A 24,581-nucleotide genomic window follows, 5' to 3' on the forward strand; every position below is an offset into this window, starting at 1 on the left:
TCACTGCACACTGAAAATGGTGGCACAGTGCATCCTTTGCATTTTTATAGACCTACTTTGCATATTGGATTTAAGTGGGTCAAGTGAAGAGTAACTTAACAAAAATCAAAACAAGCGCTTAAAAGATTCAAAAACCAAACAGCATTTTCAACATGTTTTCTTGATCTATTTTTTTTTCAAAGTGAAGAAATATATATGTACAAACTAATTAAAAAGATGGAGTTGAAGTGGTTCAGATGTTAAACCCTTAATCCAGCAGCTGTACTTCTTAATCAGTGTCAAAGTTTACACCCATTGGCTTTGTCAAATGCTAAAAAAGTGTTTAATTTCAAATGAACTCCAATGATGCTTCTATAAATTACCAACTCATCGCTTGCCAGGCGGCAATGTGGATTCTGTTGTCATGGCATAATTGCAAAGGGACAGCCTCAGATAATGCTCATTGATTGAAACACATTGATTCCAATCCTCACTGAGACACTAGCTGCCCCTCTGAGCGAAGCATATATACTGTATCTTTATCTGCTTTGATTGAGTCCACAACATACTTGAGATCAATTGTTTTCAGCCAATGGATTGTCATTTGATTTCAAATAAAATAACTTCAGGCCCTGGAGCTTTCTTTTCAAACTCTCCAATTCCATTATGATTCATAATTTCATTCTCCGTCAAAATGTAAAACTCTGAAATTGGACCAAAATGCCCAAATGGTCTCTTTCATATCATCACCAACAGCCTTAGGTTTCTCATAAGCACATTATATGAACCTGACATCATGTTTATTTGATGACAATAACATAGTTTGGTCAATATAGTGCAATAAGTGCAAAGCAATCAAAACAAATCAAATTGATAAGGGATAGAGAATCTGCGAATGCTTGTATAAAAATAGGTGTTACATTGATTAAAATATCAGTATTACACAACATAATTAATACTTCAAATATCATTTATGAATTTTGTTTTGATAACATATCAATTCTACATATTAAGAATGAATACCCATATTCATTTTTAATATAATAATCTCCTTTATGAGAGCTCATGAAGGCTAACTCGCCTTCCAATTCCAAAAAGTGCAGAAAGCATACAAAGACACTTTTTTTTTTTCATCTTCTTTAAATGACGCAGTCTTTTTTGAACATTGGGGGTGTGCCACTTTCAAAAAAAGCCACTTTTACAATGCAGAGCTACAGTAAATGAAACTACAAACATAAGCCTTTCCAGAGGATCATGGAGTATGATGACACAGGTAATATTGATGTAGAATCAAAAGTTTTGAAAAGACATGGCAGATTATATCAATAAATACTTACTTACAGACTACAGCAGAAAATAGTCCTGCACAGTTTTGATGATCTGCTGTACAGTGTTTTTGTCCAGGAGTGATTTTATAAACATTTTTTTTCTTTTCTGATTCACAATATACCTTATGTATGGTTATATTCCTGAAAATGAAGTTGGGTAAGATTTACCTGTACACTTACATTTTGTGTGTTATTCGATCGTCACCATAGAAAAATAGATTTTGCATCATCAGTTAAGTAGAGCAATTTTGTTCATCCATGTTTGTGTCAGAAAAGCTGTATCCATTCCTGTAATGTCATGTTTCAGAAATAAGAATAAGATTGTTCGGCACACCCCGTTTTAACTCCTTCGCGTTTTGCTTGTTTGTGTTGTGCCAAGGCACCCTATAAACTGAGCCAATGTTTCAAGGAGGGTCAAGAGAGAAGATGCTTCATTACATTAATGATTTCTGTTGCTCAAAACTGGCTAAAGGTGGTCTGTTTCTCAAGAACTTCGAGGTAATCGGGCTCAGACTGCAGTTTAGCTTTTAACTCCAAATACTCATTTCTGTTGGGCTCAACATAAACAGTACTGGGTGCTGTGCCATAGAGCACTGTTTCTCTTATCCTCTCCGGGTGCAAGAACTGACGTCTGACATCAAAATTTGGGTTGTACGTGTACGACACAGGCCCTGTGTACTTGTACTCTAAATTGGCACCTGCAGGGATGGATGGGATGGACTGATGGGGAGACTGCTTATCGGGGTCAAGGATGCCTCTGAAGAAATGGTCTGCATCCTGGACAGGGGAGGGGTTTTCACGCGGCTCGATGGTGCTAACACTGTACGTAGGGCTCCTCATCGTACTGCTATCCCTCTCCTCATCCGGGGTACTCCTGTATGTGACCTTGAGCTCGTGGAGGTCACGGTAATCCTCTACTGTGTTTCCTTCCCTTGACCTGTAAATGGGGTTTTTGCACATATGGCCCATGGGATGTGGAATATACTCGTAGACGTGGCCAGCGGGGGCCTTAACTTTAGGGCCAGAGCGGTTGCTGTAGAGGCTGTACTGCAAATTAAAAGAGCTGACGTCTGAATTGTTGGTGCTAGTGCGGTCACTCTGTGACTTTTTGCGCTTTTTCATCACTACAACAAACAGCCCTGCGGCCACAAAGACAGACATGATGAAAACAAGCAGGAGGCTGAGGATGAGGACAGAGAGGGGGACAGTGCTGCTGGACTTGTTGAAGTTCTGTGGAGCGTCCGTGGTGACGATCCGGTCATCCATGGGCTCATCGGTAGGGGGAGTTGGTGAGACATAGGCTTCAGAGTAGTCTGGGCAGAGCTGCTCCGACTGGATCGAGCGCAGGTCCAATCCTGTGTGGCGTTTGGGCGTCTCACACACAACCTCGTTAACCACAGTGCCTGCGCTGAGCTGCTCAAGCCATATCTTCATCCCCACTATGTCACAGGAGCAGTCCCAGGGGTTTTCAAACAGATCTATCTGCACCAGCAGCTTTAACTGATCTAAAACACCACTCACAGGCAGCTTTTGGAAATGGTTGTTGCGCAGATTAAGCCTAGACAAGGAGAGGCTGGAAAAGATGCCCACAGGTAAGGTTTTCAGGAGGTTATTGTTGAGGAAAAGCAGCTGGAGATTAGGAAGGTAGCGGAAAGTGCCCGCATCAATCTCCTTAATTTTGTTGTACTCTAAATAAAGATACTGCAAGTTCTGCAAACCAAAAAACATTTCTCCTGTAAGCCTGTCCATGAGATTACCATTTAAATACAGCCTACGCAGGTTGGTTAAATCCCCAAAAGCTCGGTCATGGATCAGAGTTATCCTGTTGTTTCCCAGGTGAAGCAAATCCAATCCAGTGGCATCGACAAAATCTGATCTCCGTACCACAGGGATGTAATTTCCAGTGAGATACATTTTTTTAGGATTGTATGGCTTGGGTTTTAGATCAGAAATGCTTTCAATCTTTCTCTCTTGGCAGTTGACATTTAGCCCAATTTCAGATATCTGCAGATTACACGTGCAGGCAGTGGGGCAGTCCAAAGGCACAGGAGATTTGGTCTGAAAAGCAATGATGGGGCCGTAGTTGTAAGGGTTACCACCTGGTATTCGTGAAGTAGGCTTTACCCTAGTTCTGTTAAATTGCCGTGTGCCCTTGGTAGGCCTAGAAGAGGACCTAAAAACAGCTGAGGAGGTGGCAGAGGCTGTGACAGCAGCAGGAGTGGTTTGGTAATATCCATTGGTGCTGCTAGGGGGTGCAGGCCTCACCGTGTCTTCCGGGGGTCTTCTTGGGCAGAGTTCCTGCTTTGACACCTCATCCAGGTCCCTACCATGGAGCCTGAACGGCGTCTCGCACACCACTTCTCCCACCAGAGCTGTATAGGCTATACTCTCCAGCCAAGCCTTCAGAGCAATGAGCTCGCAGGAGCAATTCCACGGATTCTCCTCCAGTTGTAATTCCACAACTTTATCCATGTGCTCCAGGAGGCCGATGTAGGGGAACATTTTTAACCGGTTCCCCCTCAGGTCCAAGTGCGTAAGGGGAACATTCCGGAAGATATTCGGAGGCAGGACTGAGAGAAGGTTGTCGTTCAAAATCATCACTGTCAGTTGGTGTAGTTTGCTCAAGGCATTGGACTCTATATTGGTGATGTAATTATAATCAATCTGTAGGTATTCCAAACTCTCCAGTCCTGCAAAGGTGTCATCCCTCAGAACTTCAATCTTGTTGTTATTGAGGTGCAACCTTTTTAATCCCTGGAGTCCATTGAAGGCACCTGACTCTATCTCAGAGATATCATTGTTCCCCAAGTGCAGGATGGTCACCCCGGTGTAATTGATGAAATCATTGACTGACAGCTTCTTCAGGAGGTTCCCTGTCAGCAGGAGGTGGTACATGGAGAAATGGACTGGGCTGATCTCTGTCAGTCTGATGATTCCCCGGTTCTCACAGCTCACTGTCAGGATCCCTTCCTTCTCCTCGCATGTACACAGGTTTCGACAGATTTCCCCATAATTGTCATACATCTCGACCAGCCTCAGAGATGATGCAATCAGAAAGATTATTTTTAGGATCCAGATATGCATTTTTCCTGGGAGAGGATGCCCCAGCTCACTCAAGTGTGGTACCAGTATGAGGTGTCATCTAAGGAGGAAAAGAAAAGGACGGGTTCTGTTTTATACACCATGGAAAATACAAATGTGTTCAACATTTACAAAATGCATATAGTAACAGACAAAATCGGCTAAAACCCAATGAACAAATATTAGACATTCATAACAAACACACACAGGCTGAGACAAGTAGGCCTATAAATGTTTGTTCATTATGCAGATGTGTTATGTCGGCATCATTTTGGTTTTGAGGCTGTCAGGAGACAAGTGACCCAGATGAATCTTTAATAAATGCATACTTTAACGATGATATATAATCAAGTTGATAACACAACTACCCGCGGTGGATGGCCACTGCGCATTTTGGATAGTTCGCCTGAATTCCAATCCATTTTGGCAGCAAAAAAAAAAAAAAAAAAAAAAAAAAAACCGCTTCGCCATTCACCGTGTGCAGACTGATAGATCTGGTCATTTACTAATTCAATCCCTTGAGAATTTCAACAAAAAAAAGGTTCCTTGACAGAATATCTCAAGCCAATCAATCGCTTCGAGTGATGGATGATGTGGCATCTTGATTATTATTTTAACGATTTAATCTTTCCCCCCAAACTAACATTGAAATCTCGAAGATGCAACTCCTATCTCCTAAACAGGAAGATTTCTCACTCACCCCGCATACCCGACGACTTGGTAACAGTGGGGAAACTGTCGGATCCCTCTTCACCACCGTTCAAACAACATGAGGACGGTATTCGCCTGATATGATTGAAACGATCCTGGGTTGAAATATTTAAAAAGATATATATATATATGCCGGCTCTCATAAACGAATCGGCTCAATGTTCATCTTAAAATCCGGCCTGCTATAGAAATTGTGAATATCAGCCTACAAGGCGACAGTCGCAGCCCTTCTTCTGCCCACGGGCGAAAAAAAGAAATGAGAGGAGTTGATCAAAGGCAAATAAGCAAGCGTCGCTGATCTCATAGCGCATCTCTGATCGAAATAGCATTTTGACGGGGAGTAAATAATTCTATAATCAAGTATTCTGTATGGCATCTGCTATATAGAAGGTTACAGATAGTCTCTCTCCCTCCCTCCCTCCCTCTCTGCTTCTCTCTCTCTGCCACAGACGCGTAAGCGGGCGTGCACACACACGCACACACACACATACAGACACACACACACACGCACGCACACACACACACACACACACACACACACACACACACACACACACACACACACACACACACACACATACACACACACACACACACACACACACACGTTTGGTGCGCTCCTTAAAAGAACACAAAAGCCTACACATCAGCTCAGTAAATCTCCCCAAATATGCGCATAACATAGAGGAACATGCTTCCAGTATATGGGTTCTGTAACTGATTCGTACACCCACTTTCGTCTCATTTTTTGTCCTTATATTTGAGTTTATTATCATAACCTCAAGAAAATCCCATCGCCTGTGGATATAATATTGATAACTTGAAAGCCAGTGCGTCTATCTTCGCCGGGTTTCCGTGTGCAGAGGCAGCGGGCTATTATTTGGAACGAATAAAACTGTGATGATATATGTGGGCATAAAATCCGGGCTCTATGTTTGTTATTGCCATAGCAGCCGCAGACACCTTGCTTAACAGCATCTTAAATCCGGATCAACTTCAGCAATGCAAGTGGAGCTAGAAACAGAGATTTCAGCACCACGGACAGATCCCCTAAATGTTAAAGCATATGCGCCTCAGCTCAGCTCAGACAAGCAGTAGAGAGAAAAAGAAACCATCGTCCTCTTACCGTGCTGATCCCGGTAAACGCCAAAGCATCCCGAAAAATCACGGCTGTGCCCCTTCTTTTCTCTCCAACCTCAGTGAAAACATGGATTTCGTCACCGTCCGCCCTTCTGTCGGCTGTAAAAAATAAATAAATAAATAAAATCCTTAAAGTCAAGTCTCCTCGGTGTTTAGCTCCATAAACCAGGCATCCAGGAGCACATATACAGTCTCATTCACGCCAATAACGTGACAGCCAGCGCGGCAAAACGGGCTCCTGTGTTCTTCCAGCAGCAACTGAAATTAGCAGTGTCATCTCGGAAAAAGAGCCAAAACCAAAGTTCGAACATGGTAAAGAAAAGGAGGCGAATAAAAACGCGGTAATCCGACATCAGAGAAGACTTGCCGCATGCATTTTAACTGTGACTTTCATGCATGCGCACTGACGAAGCGGAGGAGAGAAGCACGAATCCCCTTGTCTGCTGCCAGTGGTGCGGCTTGTATCAGTTTATGTATAGATCTGCCCAAGGTCTCTTTATTTCAATTGCCAGACCGTCCAAATCGACCGGAGATCAGTGGATATGTTCCTCCAGCTTTCGCCTTGGATGCAAGAATCCGATACCCATTCTCCAGTCCTGCATTGGTTATAAGATATCCTATGTGTATAAACAAGCTTTATCTTCCCAGCAACGTTTCAACTAGTGGAACTTGATCTTGGTTGGTGCAAACCAGCGCATCCCCTACAGCGATGGACGTATTATGAAACAATTACCATAGTATGACAGCTGAAATCACTCGTAAAAATGCATAAATCCCCCAATCTCAGAACTGTCACAGCGAGGAAATGAAAAGCAATTTAATGCGTGCAATACTCTTTAAGGGGGTATGGTAATGTGGAGTAGGAGGAGGTGGGGTGAGGACGAGGAGTGATGGGGAAAAAGGGAAGAGGGAAGCTGGAAGAAGACCCGTAGAGGGCAGCACAATGATGAAAAAAGCATCTTGGCAGGCTTGCATTTTCAGGCTGCACTTTGTAAGTCAGAGTGTGTTTTAATTCAACGCAGACAACCATTTGAGTTGTCACTCAAAGCTTTATCTGTTTTCCACCAAACAGGGCATCTTATTTCCATGCTTTTGAAAGTCAAGACTGGACATGTGGAGCTTTCCTTTTATTATTGTAATTCCATAACACTTTGCATTTGTCTGAACAACAAGCTTTTGATTTTCCTAGACAGAAGTGGTAAGCAGATGTAGCTTGGCCTGAAACTCATCTTGGATTCATCATGTCGCTTCATTATTCAGCCTGGAAGGATATTCCTTGAGACAGCCTTCAAATGATTGCAAAATACTAGGCACTGCTGGAATACATTTACTTATTAGCAGCACATTGTTCACAACCCCCCTCTCAGTGAGATGATGCTTGGTTGTATACTTGCTTCAACAACGTGATTTGCTCAAACAAAAGATGGCAAGTTGAATCATTTTATTTTCCATTCCCCCTATAAACTCATCACGAAGATAACCTTTAACCTATTGTTAACTTAGTAGATTGGGTATTAAAGTTGTGTGCATGCATCAGACAAATAAGGTCAACCAAAGAATCATTTGTACACCTCATATCTCTTTATGGACGCTTCCAAATACATGGATTAAGCCTATAGTCCCAGAAAACACAAATTTACAAGAGATCTGCATTGAAAGAAATGAATTTACTGTAGGATTAGGCTTAATCCAGTTTTGAACCAAATACTCCAGCCTACTAATGCTGCCATGTTGCTGTAAGCGCTCTGTATTTTTACCAAATCATGGCTTATTTGCCCCTTGTTGAAAGAGCAAATCAAGTCAAAGCCACAGCTGCCCTCTTACCCTCTTGCTGTGGGACAAGAAACTTTAGAAGCACTTAACTAAAGCCTGAACAGAAAATCGAATTAAATCTAGCATATGGTGGGCCGCCATGTCCAAAGAGATTTCCCACTTAGTCAGTATTGTGTGGTAATAAGTCAACTCTTATGCGCTCTATAGCATGCGGGGAACGACAATAAGCGGATGTGGCATCCATGCCGCCTCTCCGAAATTAGCCATGGAGATGCATTGAATTATCTTAAAGTCTCTGGCTCTGTAATCGTATTAACAGTAGTCTATCCTGTGGGGATGGACAAATCGGTATCAATGGAATCCCAGCTGGGATACAGCTATGAAGAAACTTGCACTAATGCAGCAGGGTTTTTGCTCCCTCCCTCTGGAAAGGACTGTGGCTACTTCCCCTGAGAGGCATCATGGCATCAAAGAGAGGAGAGGAGCTGTCCTAAATCATTTTTTTTGGCTTAAATGACTTTGTGTACTGCTGATGGGAGAGGTACATACCCTTGATAAAGTAGTGCCTGAATGATGATGGCGGTGTGTGTGTATGTGTGTGTGTACAAGTTTTGTAGGTGTAACTTTGTTGTAGCAAAGTTCGTCACACTGATGTGTGTCTAGAGAAGTTTCCATGCGTATCCACATACTTGTATGCACGCACAAATGGACGTCGGGTTGTGTTTATGTGCATGAACATGAATCTTTGCTTCACAAAGGCTAATGGGTTCATACAAACATGAATGCCATTAACATAGATCAGCTGCATAAAACACATCATATTATAGTCAGGTCTGGGACAAATGATTAAGTCATTAAACACAGATCAAAGTTCAGGCTATGGTGGACATTTTAAACATGTTATGAAAGGTTTTTTTATTATTGTTTTTATTCAGATAAGCTCATCATCATTAGCATAACAGCTATTAAGTAATGCAAAGAATACTGTACCTAAGCACGGGTCAAATAGTTGAAATCCATTCAATTTGAATGAATTATTCTAGCTTTATTTTATGTTTAATTTGGCATTCGTTTGCTGACATATTGGCATGCTTTGGCACTGTTGGCACGGCAACCGCTGGTGTGACTCTGCCAAACAAGCACTATGAATCAGAACAAAGGTTTAGTCCAGGTACTGCAATTAGAGTGAACTCCATCTTCACATTATATGCTTTCAAGGAATCAAGAATGAACCTTTTTTATTTTTTTCCTCATTTAACACCTTAAAGAATAATTTGCTTTGAAAGATTTGAAAAGTAAATTAGAGTAGAATAGTACACAATGATCATGAACTTTCATGAGCACATAACCACTAAAATCTTAATATACTGATGTGAAATGAGTCGCACTGACATTATTTTCATGAAATCAAAGAAAAAGCCTTCTGGAAGACAGGCTATGTGCCAAAAGCAGTGGGCAGGGGAAATAATGAAATGTGCCCAAAAGAAAACATCTCAGTGTGGATATACAACACTGCACCATTGGTTATTTTTGTAATTTATTTGACAATGGTATATTTAGAACAAATCTTCCAGGAATTTACACTTAATTTTAAAGTTCTGCTTGATAACTAGAGTGCAGTGTGGGGATTAGTGTGCTGACTACATACAAGTGGATAAATGTACACCCTTTTGATATGATTTCTTCTCCTTGAACTGAGTTTTATACATGTAGTACACAAGATAAGCCTGGCAAAACCATGATAATCTTATCAGGTTTGGAACATGATTTTCAATGATGTTATCCAGTTGTAGGTAGTGTCATTATGTAACCATATATTACACATATGTATATATATGTTGACAGCAATAAAGTAAGGCTAAAATAAAGGCCTTAGCAACAATTAAACTCACTTATTTTTAAATCTTACAATTTGGACTTATCATCCTGATATTACCTTGCACAAGGTGTGTAGGAAATGTTGGTCTGCTGTAATAGAAGGAAAATTCTTTTGTCAGCAGAGCCTGACATGCATTGTGCTATGATTAACTTGTGAGGTCTCATCTGGCTTGTGTGTCCAGAGGCCAATTGGTGCTGCTAGCAATTTCCGTCATAACCCATAGGTCTACAACAGGTCTGCGGGGCCAGGATCCATTCAAAATGCTGATAATATGGAATTAGAAAACCATTTTAGTTTGACAGTGCAATCCAACTGGCACATCTTCTGCGTTGATAACAAGATGCAATGAAGAATTACGGAACATTTCCCTGGGAGAAATTGTTTTTTATAAACAATGACTAAACCCTGAAAGCCCTATTTGGCCCTGTAATGGAATGAAAGCTAATGAAACAACCAAAGGATGGATAGGATGGGGGAGTGAAAGCGTTCTATTGCTCTGTGCTGGTGTCACTCCAGCAATCATTCCACAAATTGATTCGGTCCTTGCAGTGCCGCATTTAATGCACGTGTCATAAAAGCAAATATAACACATGTATTGGCTGTATTTCAATTTTGATGGCTATATTTAACATATACAAATTAAGCTTAGCGTAAGTTCAAGCAAAGAGACTATCTATGTACTCCCCTCTCTCTCTCTACCCCACTTCTCCTGCTTTTGTATCAACTGATTAGGGGCATTAACTCTTTTAGTTAATCCAATTAGATTCCACCATGATCTCTATCAGCCAATCATATGTTAGCTGTCAAACTTTAAATTTGTTTGTCTCTCTATTGCTGTCAACTATCATTTCAGTGTGAATCGTCATGAATGGCACACACTCGTTTCACCTCTTTCTGAATCCTGTTAGTGACTCCTCCGATGGAGGATCCAGGCCCCAGCATCGACTTGTGCCTGAGATAGAATCCACTTCTTTTGGCGGCCGGTGCAGGAGCTCTCACCTAGTGCTATGAGGGGACTCCTCCACACATGACTCAGATCTCCTCTTGTCTCGGCTTCAAGACTGTGGCATTACTCCAGCCCTGGGTCTCCCCCTTTCCCAGCTTCGCAAGTTGGCAGAACAAGCAATCAGCTGTAATTTGGCAAAGATTACGCTTCTTTCTGAGCAAGGCTCATCTGCTCCGCTTGGCCCCCCATCCGCACCCACTTCCAGGTGCAAAAGGACCAGGAAACGAGGCCCTCCTCAAGCTCCTCAGCCTAAGAAAAGGAACACCTCTTCTCTCTCTCACTCTCCACCAACACCTCTCCTGCTATTCTAGGCCAGTCCACCGCTAGTCTCTGGCTAACTCCATGCAAAACATCAACGCAAGCCTTCAATCTCTGGAAAAATTTTTGAGCCACCGCCTCATCTTCAGTGACCACCCTCAACATCCTCCCAGCCTGAAGCCACTCAACACTCTCTGGCACATCCCAGCCCCTTCCCTAGGTAGGGAATACATCCCACAAGCAGCTAATGTTTCTCCTTGTTTTTAACAGGGACCTATCTATTGGTCAGTTTCTCGTAGCCCTCAGTGTCTATCGGGACGTAATCTCTTCCATCTTCTCCAAGAGAAGGCAAGAATTTGACTCTTATCTGGCTCTAATTGGTGACCTTAATCTCAATTATGGGAGAACATGTTCTATCAATACCACAAGGCATTCTCAAGAAAAGCTGCTCTTTACATTTCCCAATCAAACACTTGAACTGGGCTGTTCTGGACACTGAATTATTAGTGATGATTGCTTGAGGTGCTCAAACTATTTCCTGTATTTCATGTATCTTGCCCATTTGCAACAATTTCAATGAAAATGTTTGTTCATTTCCCAACTGCTAATTTCTTAACATTTGCAGCTATTGAATAGATGCCCACCCTCGGTCAGTCTGCCCCCGGCACCTCAGCCGGGTCCCTTCACAGCAGGAGAACTGACCCAGTTCAAAGACATCATGAACAATCATCCCTCCACTCAAATAAATGTTCAATCTCTAGCAGCAGAACTGTCTTCTTATCCAGATTCAGTGTTTGTAGATCATCTTCTCACTGGTCTTTCTCAGGGGTTTCGGGTCAGGGTTCTCTCACCTCCTATAGTTACTTACGTGGCTAAAAATCTTCAGTCTGCAGTTAAAAGGCCAAAAATAGTTTCTCAGTTGCTAGTGAAAGAACTTCATAAAAGGTATGTCATTGGCCCATTTAAGTCCTCTCCATTTTTTGTGTTTCGCACAAGCCCAATAGGTGTAGCCACAAGGAAATATTCAGGGAAGAAAAGATTAATTTTCGATCTGTCCACTTCTCACTCCGGCCCCTTTCCAAGCGTTAAAAGCCTCATCCACCAGAACCCTTCTCTCTTCATTATGCCACTGTCGACAACGCCATTAAATTAATAAAGTTAACTGGACAAGGTGCTTGGCTTTCCAAAGCAGACATTACTGATGCTTTCAAAATCATTCCCATTCACTCCTCTCAGTGGCATCTTTTCGGCATCAGGTGAGAGCAAAAATATTACTTTGCCGTGCACCTGACTTTTGGGTGCATGAGCAGCCCAAGTATATTTAACTAAGTTTCCGTGGCTCTTTGCTGGATTCTATAAACAGAGTCAGGATTCCCTCCATTCTTCATCTCCTGGACGATTTTCTCCTGATTGATCCCCCACATGACAGCTCAGGCTCATCTCTGTCCAAACTGAAACATTGTTTTCAGGCCCTTGGCGTCCCCCTGTCAGAGCAAAAAACAATCAGTCCAGATACGTGCCTGGAGTTCCTCAACATCACTCTAGATTCCATTGAAATGAAAGCATCCCTCCCGCTTGATGAATTACAACGCATCCATGAGATCACTAAATCCTTCTGTGCTGAGAACATCCCAAACAACCGCTGCTTTCCTTCCTTGGTCATCTAAATTTCGCCAAGCATGTCATCCCTCAGGGGCGCTCTTTCATATCCCGTTTATTGGACTTGGCCTCTTCTGTGCTCAATCTACATGATTTCATCTCTCTAGATGAAGGGTGCCACTCTGACATGTGCATCTGGTCTCATCTGCTCAGTCATTGGAATGGCATTGCTGTCTTTTATGATGAGCTGATGCATTCCTCTGATTCACTAAAGTTTTTCACAAATGCCATCCCATCCGTGGGTTTTGGGGGTTTTTATCAAGGGCAGTGGTTTGCTAGCCTCTGGCCTCCCTCTTTCTCCCATTTTAATCTGTCTTCAGCGCTGTAAGAGATTTACCCCATTGCTGTTGCATGCCATGTCTGGGGCCAGCATTGGAAACACAAATGCATCTCAGTGCTATGTGACAACCAAGCAGTTGTCGACATCATCAATAGAGGGTTCTCCTCTTCCAAAGATATCATGCCTTTCATGAGAAGCATCACGTGTTTATCTATCACCCACAACTTCATCATTACAGCCCATCATGTGCCCGGTCATTACAACACACTAGCTGATTCACTCTCCTGTTTCAATTTACATTGTGAGCATTTGTCCAGAAACCAACCTAGTGCCCTCTCAAGCTCCTCCTCTTCAAAATCTATCACTGTCCCAAGCCCCATGCATAGATATTTAGAGTCAGCTAAGGTTTACATGAGGAAATGTTTAGCAGCTTCCACTTTAAAAACCCATGATTTCACTTGGAGCACGTTCACAATGTTTTGTATCTCTATTTGTATGCCACTTAAACCTGTTTCCATAAATACTGTTTGTGATTTCATTTGCTACCACATGGATGTTCGCCATTTTAAACCTCAGTACATCCGTGGGTTGGTTGCTGGGATTCAATTCAATATTAGATGACCCCTCCTTTCCTAGCTTATTTTCAACCCAACTATAAAATACTGTTAAAAAGGCATCTCTAAAGTTTCTCCTCTTCTTCCCAACCATAGACAGCCTATCACTTTCTCGTTTGCATAGGATGCTGTCAATACTCAGGAATGGTGTTTTTTCTCCATATTGATGCCTTGCTTGATGCCATATTTTTATTGGCTTTTTATGCATTTCTGTGGTGAGTTTACAACATCTTTTCAGTCATTTGACCCTGATAGAGATATTTCCTTAGTCACTTCAGTTTATGGCCTAAGCACCCTAAATATGGAGGTGCTTGCTCCCCCCCTTGCCCTTTCAAATCTATGATAAAATACTTACAAATTAGACCTAACAATAGCCCTCTCTCTCCATTATTCCTCACCCCAGGAAACCTTCCCTTATCTAAATCATGGTTTAACCATCATTTAAGGCAAGTCCTCATCAAAAGTCAATTATCCCACCAGCATTATTCAGGGCATTCTTTTAGGATAGGCTACTTCTGCTGCCAACCAAGGTATTTTGTCTGCCTCCCTGCAACAACTGGGATGGTGGTCATCTTCTGCATACACCTCCTACATTTGCTCAGATGTCAGCACTGTTCTTACAAATCAAATATCTCTGAAGCCTTAATCCTGTTAAATCATGCATATAACTGGTGGTGGTGTTCCGGTTTCACACAGCTACATTGTTTGTCACATTGATGATTGATCATGGCTGTCTTTAGCAAGTACTTCTTGTACTTCTTCTTTGCTGCACTTCTTTAACATCATAGACTTTCAAATTCTCATCATACGTGCTTGTGTAAAAAGAGTCTTTGGGACTCTCATCACTCAGCTCTCAGTCTGTCGTGACCTCATGCATCAGCTCATGGCCCTTCGTGACCTCTTCAAAAAAAAATTATATCTTAATATATCTTTTTTGCTATGCATTTCTCTGTCTAATTTTCCATTTGCTTATTACTACTACTACTACTAGAAATCTGTTGTGGCCTGGTAAGGCAAGGATCAAGATACATTGCATTGGATTGCATGTTCCTCTGAGTTCTCTTTCCTTTCTTTTCTTTTCTTTGGGGGATATCCTAATCTACTCCCAGCTTCTCTTCCCCCTTTATAAATAAGATGACATCACAATGGGGTCTAATCACCAAAGACTTTTTTTTTCACATTTCATCATTATCATTATCACTTTAAAAAATGAAGTCTCTCCTGATTGAAATAAATACCAACACTAATGATCTATGCCTTTCTCATAGAATGCCTCTCTGCCTGCTGGTAAATAATAGTGACTCAGCCAATAGCACTTCTTGAACACGTTCAGAATAGATAAATGCCTCATAGTGTTTGGTATAAATAGATGTGGAACAGTGGAGATATTATTATCATTAACATTCAACATGACTGAACAAATTATGAGGAGATTCTTAGAAGAGAATCTAAGGCTACCAGATGTATCTGGTGGATGCAGCCCCTAATGCTTATGATTTCATGTTTAGGTCTGTTGCTGGGGCAACTGCAGCACATGGAGGGATGTGAAAGAGTCAGGCTCACACAGGAGATGAGAGAGAGAGAGAGACTCCGGGTCTGTGCTGTTTGGCCAGAAGCACATAGGGGCCGACACGGCACAGGCTTGAGAAATCCAGTTCTTCAGTTCAGTTCAGTTCAGTAGAAAAGACAGCCATGCAGGCTCCTGTAGTTCAGGCAGGATAAGAGAGCACAGGAGAAGAGAGTGGATAGGTGATGTCCAAACCAGTTTTAGTTTTACATTGATGCAATATGTAATTTATGTTGGAATATTTAATAAATATTCCAACATAATATTTATTGGCCATGTCTTTCTTTTTTACTGTACTGTATAAATTTGAGAGTAGTTTTGCCAAAACTGTCATGATTTATGCATCAGACATGACATGTCTGTCATAATGGAACTACAAGTTATCTTGATGTGAATTATTTCTGCCATAATATATGTCAGAGTGGTTTGTGTGTGTGTTTTATCAGATGTTGTCCTCCTCTTTCACACAGTAGGGTGTTCTTAATGCATATGAGAGATGAAGGGGTCAGAGATCTGGTTTTATGAGAGAAGCAAGACGAAGCTGACCATGTACACTTTCCAAGAACATGGTTTCAGGCAGCCTTCTGAGTCCATACAGGGAGTTACATAAACACTTACCAGATCCAGACAGAATAAAACTATATTTATCAGCCTAACCTATCTAACCTTTGCTCAATTACCAAAAAAAAAGTTGTTTAACTGATTTGATAACTGATATTAAAATGCCATACATATTGATATAATCCTCATATACATTTATTATTTTTCATCGAAATTTTATGACCACCTCAAACTTTTAATATCCTGAAATAAAGAAATTCAAAAGCTATCAATAGTCAAAATATCAAGTCCAAAACATACAAACGTGAAGAAAAAAAAGCAAGTTTCTAATACAAGACACAGAGCTTAATGTGTTTGTTGAGATTTTGAGAGCCCCTTCATCCCACTTGTTACCTGAAGTTTTGTGTCTGTTCACAATAATTAAATACCACTGAGGTTCTGTTCTTGTATCTGGAATATTTGAAGTGGAGTTGTTCAGCATAAAACCTATCATTGAACATTTATTCTGTCAACATAATATTTTTACATAGCAAAATATGACTGATAAAAACCTTTCAGTTCTTCGCAATCAAACAGAATATGAAGATTTACATTGAAACATGATGTTAAACCTATGAGAGGATAGCCAGGCCTTTCCTATCATGCAATGACATTTTGTAGTCCTTGGAGAACAACTTGCAATGGCTCTCAAAACTGCAGCTTACTTAATGTTACAAAGTTATATTCACATTGTGTGTTGATCTCATCTCATCTCAAATGAGCCTACTATCGTTAATTAATGATAGCGTTTCATGAAAACTTTAAATTGTTATAAAATACATGTCCAGTTATAGGAAGGTAAATATGCTTACAAGTTTGTATGTTTTTATTTAGCTTTCTGCATGAACCCCCATCATGACACTTGATATCTGCAGTGTTCACTTTTGCTGTGGTGCTACCTGTCGGTGGCACTAATCAAAAGCACCGGAGCTACAGCCTGTGCATTCATCACAGCTCCGGATGATGTAGAGCTCTGGTGTGAGCTCCCACCAAAGAGCGGGAGCACAGCTGCTCTGACAGACGTGATTGATGGTCAAAGCAGGACGAGGGGTTGCAAAGGGAGCCCTTCCCTTTGTTTTCCCTGCGACTTGGCTCGAGCGAGCGCGAGCGAGGTAATTTAAAAATGTTGAATCGGTAACATGCAAACTTAACCAGGGGCTTTAATGAAACGAGCTGCTGACAATGCGATAAGTGCATCCTCACTGTCAGGGAGTGGATGGGATTGACTTATTAGCTCCCTGCGCCGTGGAACAAAAGCAGTGAACCATAACCAAGTCAAGTCCATTCATTTGACTGTAGTCAGCCAGCATGAAGGCTTTTAAGGTTATGAGTGCATTTTAGGGCTTGATGCACATGCAACAAAGTATGCCTTTGCAAGTTTAACCCACCAATCTATTCTGTCAAGAAATCAGTCATATGCAAACTAAATCCATGTCTGTGCTTTTAAGATGTTTGGCTCATCATTTACCAGGAACATGGTCATTATAAAAGGGCTTGGATCTCCAGTCTAGCATTTACGCTATGAACACTTTAAAGCACTGATTGCATAGCGGTTTTCTGTCTAAAAAAACTACTTAGGTCATTTGTAAGTTGTTGCAATGACAAACAAAGCAAGAGGGAACATCCTGCCACCACAGCAAGGTAAATAGACAGGATATGGATGAAATTCGAATCACAGTAAAGCCAGGAAATCATGCCATGCAGTGAGAATGTGCCCTCTAAAGCTGGGTAAGCAACCCAGCAATGAAATTCTAATGTGGGCAGGATATTTTTTCAGATTGTGGCAAGATAGGGTTTCAAATCATAAATGTACACAAACTCCAAAAGGGCTGGGAATCATATTTGTTTTTATATTCTGCTGTAAAGGTGATGGAAAACCAGTTTCCAACACATCCACATATCTGTGTTATTTAAATGCGTCTAGCTGTCCTGTTTAAAGCAATCCAGACACATCTTATATCCGTGTAGGGACATTGTGTAAGGTTGTAAACAGGGTCATAGAAGAGGCTGCTTTCATCCAAGGCAATACATTGTCTGGAAGCAAATTCTACAAAGGTCTTGCACACCACAATGCTTTACAGACAGACACATCGGACCCAAATCAAGAATTCTTGCACACTATTTTCTGGGAGGTCCATGAAGGCTGGAGAGAAATCTCTGCAAAACCACAGCTTGTTATTTTTGTACGGATTAAAGAAATGCAACACAACATGTTAATTAGTGAGCTTTAAAAGTGCTGGTAGCTATCAAGCTAGCTGTTTCCCCCGTTTGCATTCTTTATGCTAAGCTAAGCTAACCACCTGCTTACGCTAGCTTCATACCTAGCATGCAGCCAAAATATTGTAACTATTCCTTTAAACCAGGAAGGAGTTACAGAACATAACAAATATATTATATAATAACACAATTAAAACCACAAGAGGATGAATTCGAATAGTTGGGAAGCTTCATGATGTATCCATTCTCAGCAAATCCCTGTCAATAAACCTGACAGAAGAGCATAACAAACACATTATTAGATACATGAAAAGTCCCCCAGTCAAGTCACAAGTGTAAAAGCTCCATACTTTTGGTTTGTGCACACTATTCTGAAGAGCTTCCACGAAATCCAAAATAAGCACCACTAACTGCCGCTTCATGGAAACCCTTCAGGGCATAAACAACAACAGGTGAAAGAAGTGGATGCAAGGTCACATGTGGATCTATACAAGCTGGCAGGCTCGTTTTTTTAAAATTCCCATTTAACTAAACATGCAGTGACTGGGACTATTTTCTGCAGATAAGCTTTGTTTGCACTAGTTTTCCTTGCACATTTTACAACTGACCTCTATTATGCATAAATATTAGGCTTGTTTTTACATTTCAAAGCTGATTTATATACAGGATGTTATTCATGTACAGGAAGTAATAGATACAGTTTGTCATGCTGCTTCATGGGGGGCAAAGTTCAGTGATGTATATTGTGTGCTGTTCAATGCCTAAATAAGATTTTACTTTTTTTCTGGTTCTGGCTTATCATTTTGATTGCACTTTCTTCCATTTCAAATTAAAAATCACTGCTGGATTTTAATCTTTGAGCGAACAAGCATGGGGAAGAGGGGGTGAGGCTTGCCAAGCCAATTAGGCAGGCAATAATGGATTTGCAAGTCACCAGAGGACCCATTTGCCCTCTATTTAAATAGTCAAGATAATTACAGTATATTCAAAAAATACGAATGAGAATATCAGTATGTACAAATCAATTCAGCTAGCTGCTTTTCTTTTATAATTCCCTCCCTATCAGAAATCAGACAAAGTGACAGAGACGTTTTTCGGTTTACAGCGCTCTCTGCTTCAACATGCCAGCACCCTTCAGACTTTTTTCTTCCAATGGGGAGACAGCAGAGAGGAAACCGCTGGCTTCAACACTCAAAAACAATATTTCCTAACAATTAACAATGTTTAGATGCTCCAGCATTCAATGTAACAGCTTGACTTTGACAACAAAAGCAAAATTATTTGCTGAATCCGAAGGAAGCTTCAGGTGCCAGAACCCTTTTCCCCCATGCGTTGATGATTAAACAGCTTGATATTCCATCAAACGGCATCTACCTTCAGGTTTGATCTTTCGAGCCACATCAGTGCTTTTGTGTGCAAGATCCTTCCCTTACCTTCTTTTTTTTTTTTTTTCACTTATTATTTTTTTATTCACCCTTGTGCTGCTTTAACAGACACAGTGTGAAGTACTGGAGGCTTCACTGCAGCTAGTGAAGGTTGAAAGATTGTGAAGCGGCTGGGCAGGGCCTGACAGTCTGGGCACTGGATCAGTCAGTGGATTTGGGGGCTGGTGGCTGATGGCTAAAGCTATCCCCTAGGTGCACTGACAGAGCAACTTGCTTCATACTGGAACCAAGCTTGTGTGTGTGTGTGTGTGTGTATGTGTATCTGGAATCAGGAGCCCCTGGTGGACTCCCTGATGGCCTAGATGGAGAGCCCAGACAAGCCGAAGACTCCTATGGCCTAGAAAAATAGATTTTACACAGTCAGTGCTATCGTGATAAGATTACATCCATAAGGCATCATATTAATATGTTACTTTATACATCATTATAAGCAATTTAAACATCTTTAACTAACAGTTTTATATAACTTTGGTATTGTGACATATAATCATTTCAAACAAATTATAAATACAATGCTTATTACAAATTCAATACAAAATCCACTTTTCTGAGTTAGTAACTTATGTTTACAGTCATTTTATTATACAGTGAAATCAACTCTTCTCTTTGTCTTTGTCCAGAGACAATTGAATAATTCAGTCCTCCAGACCATGCTTCTGAAACTTTTTTTTTTTTTTTTTGTCATGGTGCCTGTAGAAGCAAAAAATAATAATAATAATCCTTCCTTCACATTAGCCGCAGGAATAAACAACACTGGGGAAACTAGTAACAAAACAGTCCAAGTTGAATTTCATTGGAATAACTTTATACAAAACACAAACTGCATTTTTATTTTTGTGTGTTTCTCATGAGTTCCTGCAAAATGAAAAATGCATGTTAAACTTTGCCAAACTTTAACATGCATTTCTTACACAGAAGATACACCTTTCTCCTGCTGTATTGTCAGTAAACCTTTTCCTCCCTGTCAAGAATCTGTCCATCTTATACATCATTTTGCTTCCTAAATACAATTTATTTACCTGTATCTTGATAGCCTTGCTAGCATCACAGCACACTTGTTTGGTTATTGTTTCTTCATGAGTCAGATCCGTTCAACTTTATATGCACTCTATATTTTTCCCCCCCAGACTCGTTCATCACCCCTCTAATGGCTCTAAGCTCTTGGCAACCCTCCCAAATATAACTGAGATCTACTTTTTAGACTTTTGGTATTCAATGTTTAATGTACATGAGTGCATTAATTGGTGTTCTGATTTACAACTCTTCAATAATTGAGCTTTTTAATTATTTATTTATTTATTTTACTTTCTGGAACATTTTTAATGGTGCAAAGACTTTCTGGAGTCACCATGAGGTTGCTGGGCAACCAGCAGAGACCCCATCAGCTAAGAAATAGCTCCAGCACTTAAACAAACAATTGTTTTTTGATTTTTGTACAGATTTTACAAAAGTATATAACTTGTAAATTAGTGAGTGAAACAGAAGCTAGTAGCAGATTTTTTTTTTAAATTATTGGACAGAGCCATGCTAGCTGTTACCCCCTGTTCTATATGCTAAGCTGTGCTAAGCTTCATATTTAGCATGAAAGTGGTGTCGGTCTTATTATTTTCAATACCATAACCCTAACCATAACCCTAACCCTAACCCTAACCCTAACAGAACAAGAAAATCTGTTCTGGTCAAGTCTTTATGCTTTTAAATAATGCTTTTTATTCAATTAACAAATAGATACTCAATAAACAGCATGAAACAGACTGATGTTCTGTCACCTGGAACTGGATTCCTGGGAAATATCAATTCATATTCCTGTGAATCTTTCCATTTCTGTTAAGCAAATGAAAAGCATAAAAAAAATCACCACAGACTCAACACATTTGTTTGTCTCTTACTGAGAGTAATGTATATATACATAAATGTGTATTTTAGGTGTTGGAATGTGGTCATTTTTAGAGTTTTGTTCTTTTTTCTGCTCCGTATACATAAGAATTCTTGTTACTAGAGCCACAGACAGTTTATTTGATAAAAATGATGAATAATTAATACTGCTCTGTCAAAATATACAACAGTGTTTCCCCCATATATACTTCAGCAAACAATGACTTATATTTAGACAAATGTTTTTAATGGCAACATGAGTGGCAGTGGTGGCTGGAGAAAGACTTGTGTTTTTTTTTTTTTTTGTCATGCTTGTTCCCTCCCAAGTGATTGTGAGGTCGCCATCAACCTATTTTTTTCCCCGAGAGAGCCCATTAGCATAAAATTACTCTTTCCTTTCCTTTCATGCCTCCACAGTCTCACTGCTCAAGAGTGACTCGTCACAAAAAAAAAAGTAAAGCGCCTCATAAGTCAACGTCAACTCCAGTCATTCCGCATAAGATCTAAGGCGAGATTATGGTGAATGTTGAGTGTTTGAATGCCATGTTATTTGACATGTGGAGGGAAAACAGAGTAAATGTGTGTATGTGAGAGAGAGAGAAATAAGGGAGGAGATGGGGGAGACCCCTTCAATACTTCCAAACAATGCTGACAAAAAAATGTGAATTATTAATAGCACTGAGACTGCAGGAGCCTTATTTGACGCAAATGGAAATGTGTCACAAAGGAAGCTTTTTTTTTATGTGTGTGTGTGTGTGTGTAGGGGGGTGTAAAATATTAATAGTTTCACAGTCACCCAAAAGACAATGGCATATTATTGGGCAAATAAAAACAAAGTGCTGGTGCTGTCATGTAAGAGCATATAATATTAGTCCAGTGAAGCAAAAAGTGTCATAAAATACATTAAAATCAACTGAGTGGAGAATCAAGACACAGCGATTCTGCACCATTACTTAAACAATGTTGCCAAAAGTATGTGGACACCTCTGTCCATAAACCATTGTGTTCTTTTGGTCTTGAGACTTCCAATTTTGTGGAAACATCATTGCCCGACCTCACTAACGCTCTTGTGGCTGAACGGAAGCAAATCCCTGCAGCCAGGTTCTGATATCTTACAGAAGTAGCAGTTATAGCAACATATTAATGTCCATAATGCTGGAATGACATAATAAACAATTACATATGGGTGTAATATTTGTTCAAGTGAGTTTACGGTTGAGCTCATGTAGTTGGAATAGTCTTTTTTGGATCCAAATGGATATCTTGAGCTCAGAATGCATTAGATTTGAAGGAATTGTTTTCTACCTTTAACTTTAATGAGATTAAATGTATTTCATTCCAAATCCATGAGATCAAAATCGCAAAAAACAGATCTCTGGGATGAATCTAACACAGAGCAAACGCAAATTGTCTCCAGTCTTTCATAAACATTTTAATTTCAAGTGACTATAACAGTGCTGATAATGTGTCTGTCTAATGGTTTACAAACTGCACAACTCATCAAAGAACAACCCCCCTCCAGGGCCAAATTTGATAAATCCAGAAGTATCTCTCTCATTATTAATTTGGGATCTTGCAAAATCCATTCTTACATTAGTGAGTTCCTCTGTTTGTGCTCCCTCACTTTGCCTCTCTTGCTTCGCTTTCTCTCTGAGAAAGCAACAATAAAATGAATGATTGAATGCACAGTATATGTCCATTGGGGAGAGTGTCATCTTGGACACACTATAGACAAAGTATGTAGCTTTCAGTCCCCGTTGACAGGACACAATCAGGCCAGAGCAGCTGTTTATTCTGGAAGCTAGGTGGAGGACGGGGCTGTCATGATGTTCCAAGACCAGTAGCTGGTTTGACTATTTGCTGTCACACACAATGTGTGTTCAGACAAAGAGACAGAAAAATACAATGACCCCTGGATTGCTGTTTGGCAGCAAAAAGGATCATGCAAATTGCACTTCTAAGCAGAGAGTATGGTCGGAGTCGCTAGGGGTTTTGTAGTGACCACCAGTTGGACTCTGGAAGCTTTGGTAGGCCAGCATGCAAAAGACCAAAAACCAAAAGGAAGGGATGGGAAGTCTGGGTTCAGCCCTGTTCCTGTTATTCTGCACCACCCATCACAGTTACATGTAATGAGTGGTGCCCTACATAGACCACATAGACTACATAGAGAGCAATGCCCATTGGTAGGCATGTCTCTTAATTACCAGGCCCATCTATCCCCTTTTAAGACAGGTGTGACTGCATGACAGACTGTAGGAGCTTCTTTCCTGGCGGTACTTGGATCATTCTTACACTAATCAAATGTTCATGAGGTGTGTTGCTGTGTAGAGCCAGTCTATGCTATTTGCTCTTAGCTTAGTGCCGCGATAGGAGGCCAGCCACTGCCAAAATCTAGGCCAAAATCTAGCTGAGCTACAAGAAGGCTCTAGTGCCAGTCTGCTGTTCTGCATATGCAGTCGTGATTCTTGGGGATCTGCTATTTTGCTATAGTGCCTCTCTTAATGTTCAACTGTATGAAAACTCAACTTTTACTGCTTATGATAATACCTTGTGTTTATCCGTCAAGTCAAGTCCATTTTATATATACAGCACCAAATCATAACCAAAGTTATCTCAGGGCACTTTTCATATGAAGCAATAGCCTGGCTAGTTGTAATTGTGTCAACTATCCTGTGATCATTCTGTATTATGATAAAACTGTTATTATGAGGTAGTCATCATATTCACCAAAGCTTTTGTACAACTTTGCCGTGTTATAGTGTCTCGGGAACTTGTGTTGTTAACCTAGCGGGATAGTACCTCCCTGCAGCAAGCCCCTAGGAAAAGGAGCAGATTTATTTAAGTTAGCAGATTTAAGTTATTTTCCAGTTTAAAGAAAATTATAGCTTTTTAATATTTTATTATAATAAAGATGCCCTTAAATTGTTTCACATTTTGGTATTTGATATTTGGTCATTTAAATAAATTACATTACATACATTCTTGTGAACTGAATGCATGTCTCCTGCTCTTTTGACTTGTGACTCATAGAAATTTAGAGTTGAAGCTAGTGTACCACTATAATGGGTCACACTTAAGTACCACTTTTTAGGCCTTGTAAGTTTCTACAACTCTTGCCAAACTCTGTGTATAATCTAGAAGACATTTGACAGCATTTGCAGCACAGTCT

The 24,581-nt window shown here is 40.5% G+C and overlaps 1 protein-coding gene across 1 annotated transcript; it reads right to left on the reverse strand.

Annotated features, from left to right (window-relative positions):
• Window positions 1-1,045: 1,045 nt before the first annotated feature.
• On the reverse strand, window positions 1,046-6,320 carry LOC121892218 (SLIT and NTRK-like protein 5). The gene is made up of 2 exons (XM_042405117.1): window positions 6,226-6,320; window positions 1,046-4,449 (listed from the first exon to the last, which is right to left on the reverse strand). The coding sequence occupies exon 2, from the start codon at window positions 4,389-4,391 to the stop codon at window positions 1,764-1,766; it is 2,628 nt and encodes an 875-aa protein (XP_042261051.1). The 5' UTR covers window positions 4,392-4,449; window positions 6,226-6,320; the 3' UTR covers window positions 1,046-1,763.
• Window positions 6,321-24,581: the final 18,261 nt, after the last annotated feature.

The sequence above is a fragment of the Thunnus maccoyii genome, chromosome 24 (assembly GCF_910596095.1).
Source record: "Thunnus maccoyii chromosome 24, fThuMac1.1, whole genome shotgun sequence".
Lineage (NCBI taxonomy): Eukaryota > Metazoa > Chordata > Actinopteri > Scombriformes > Scombridae > Thunnus > Thunnus maccoyii.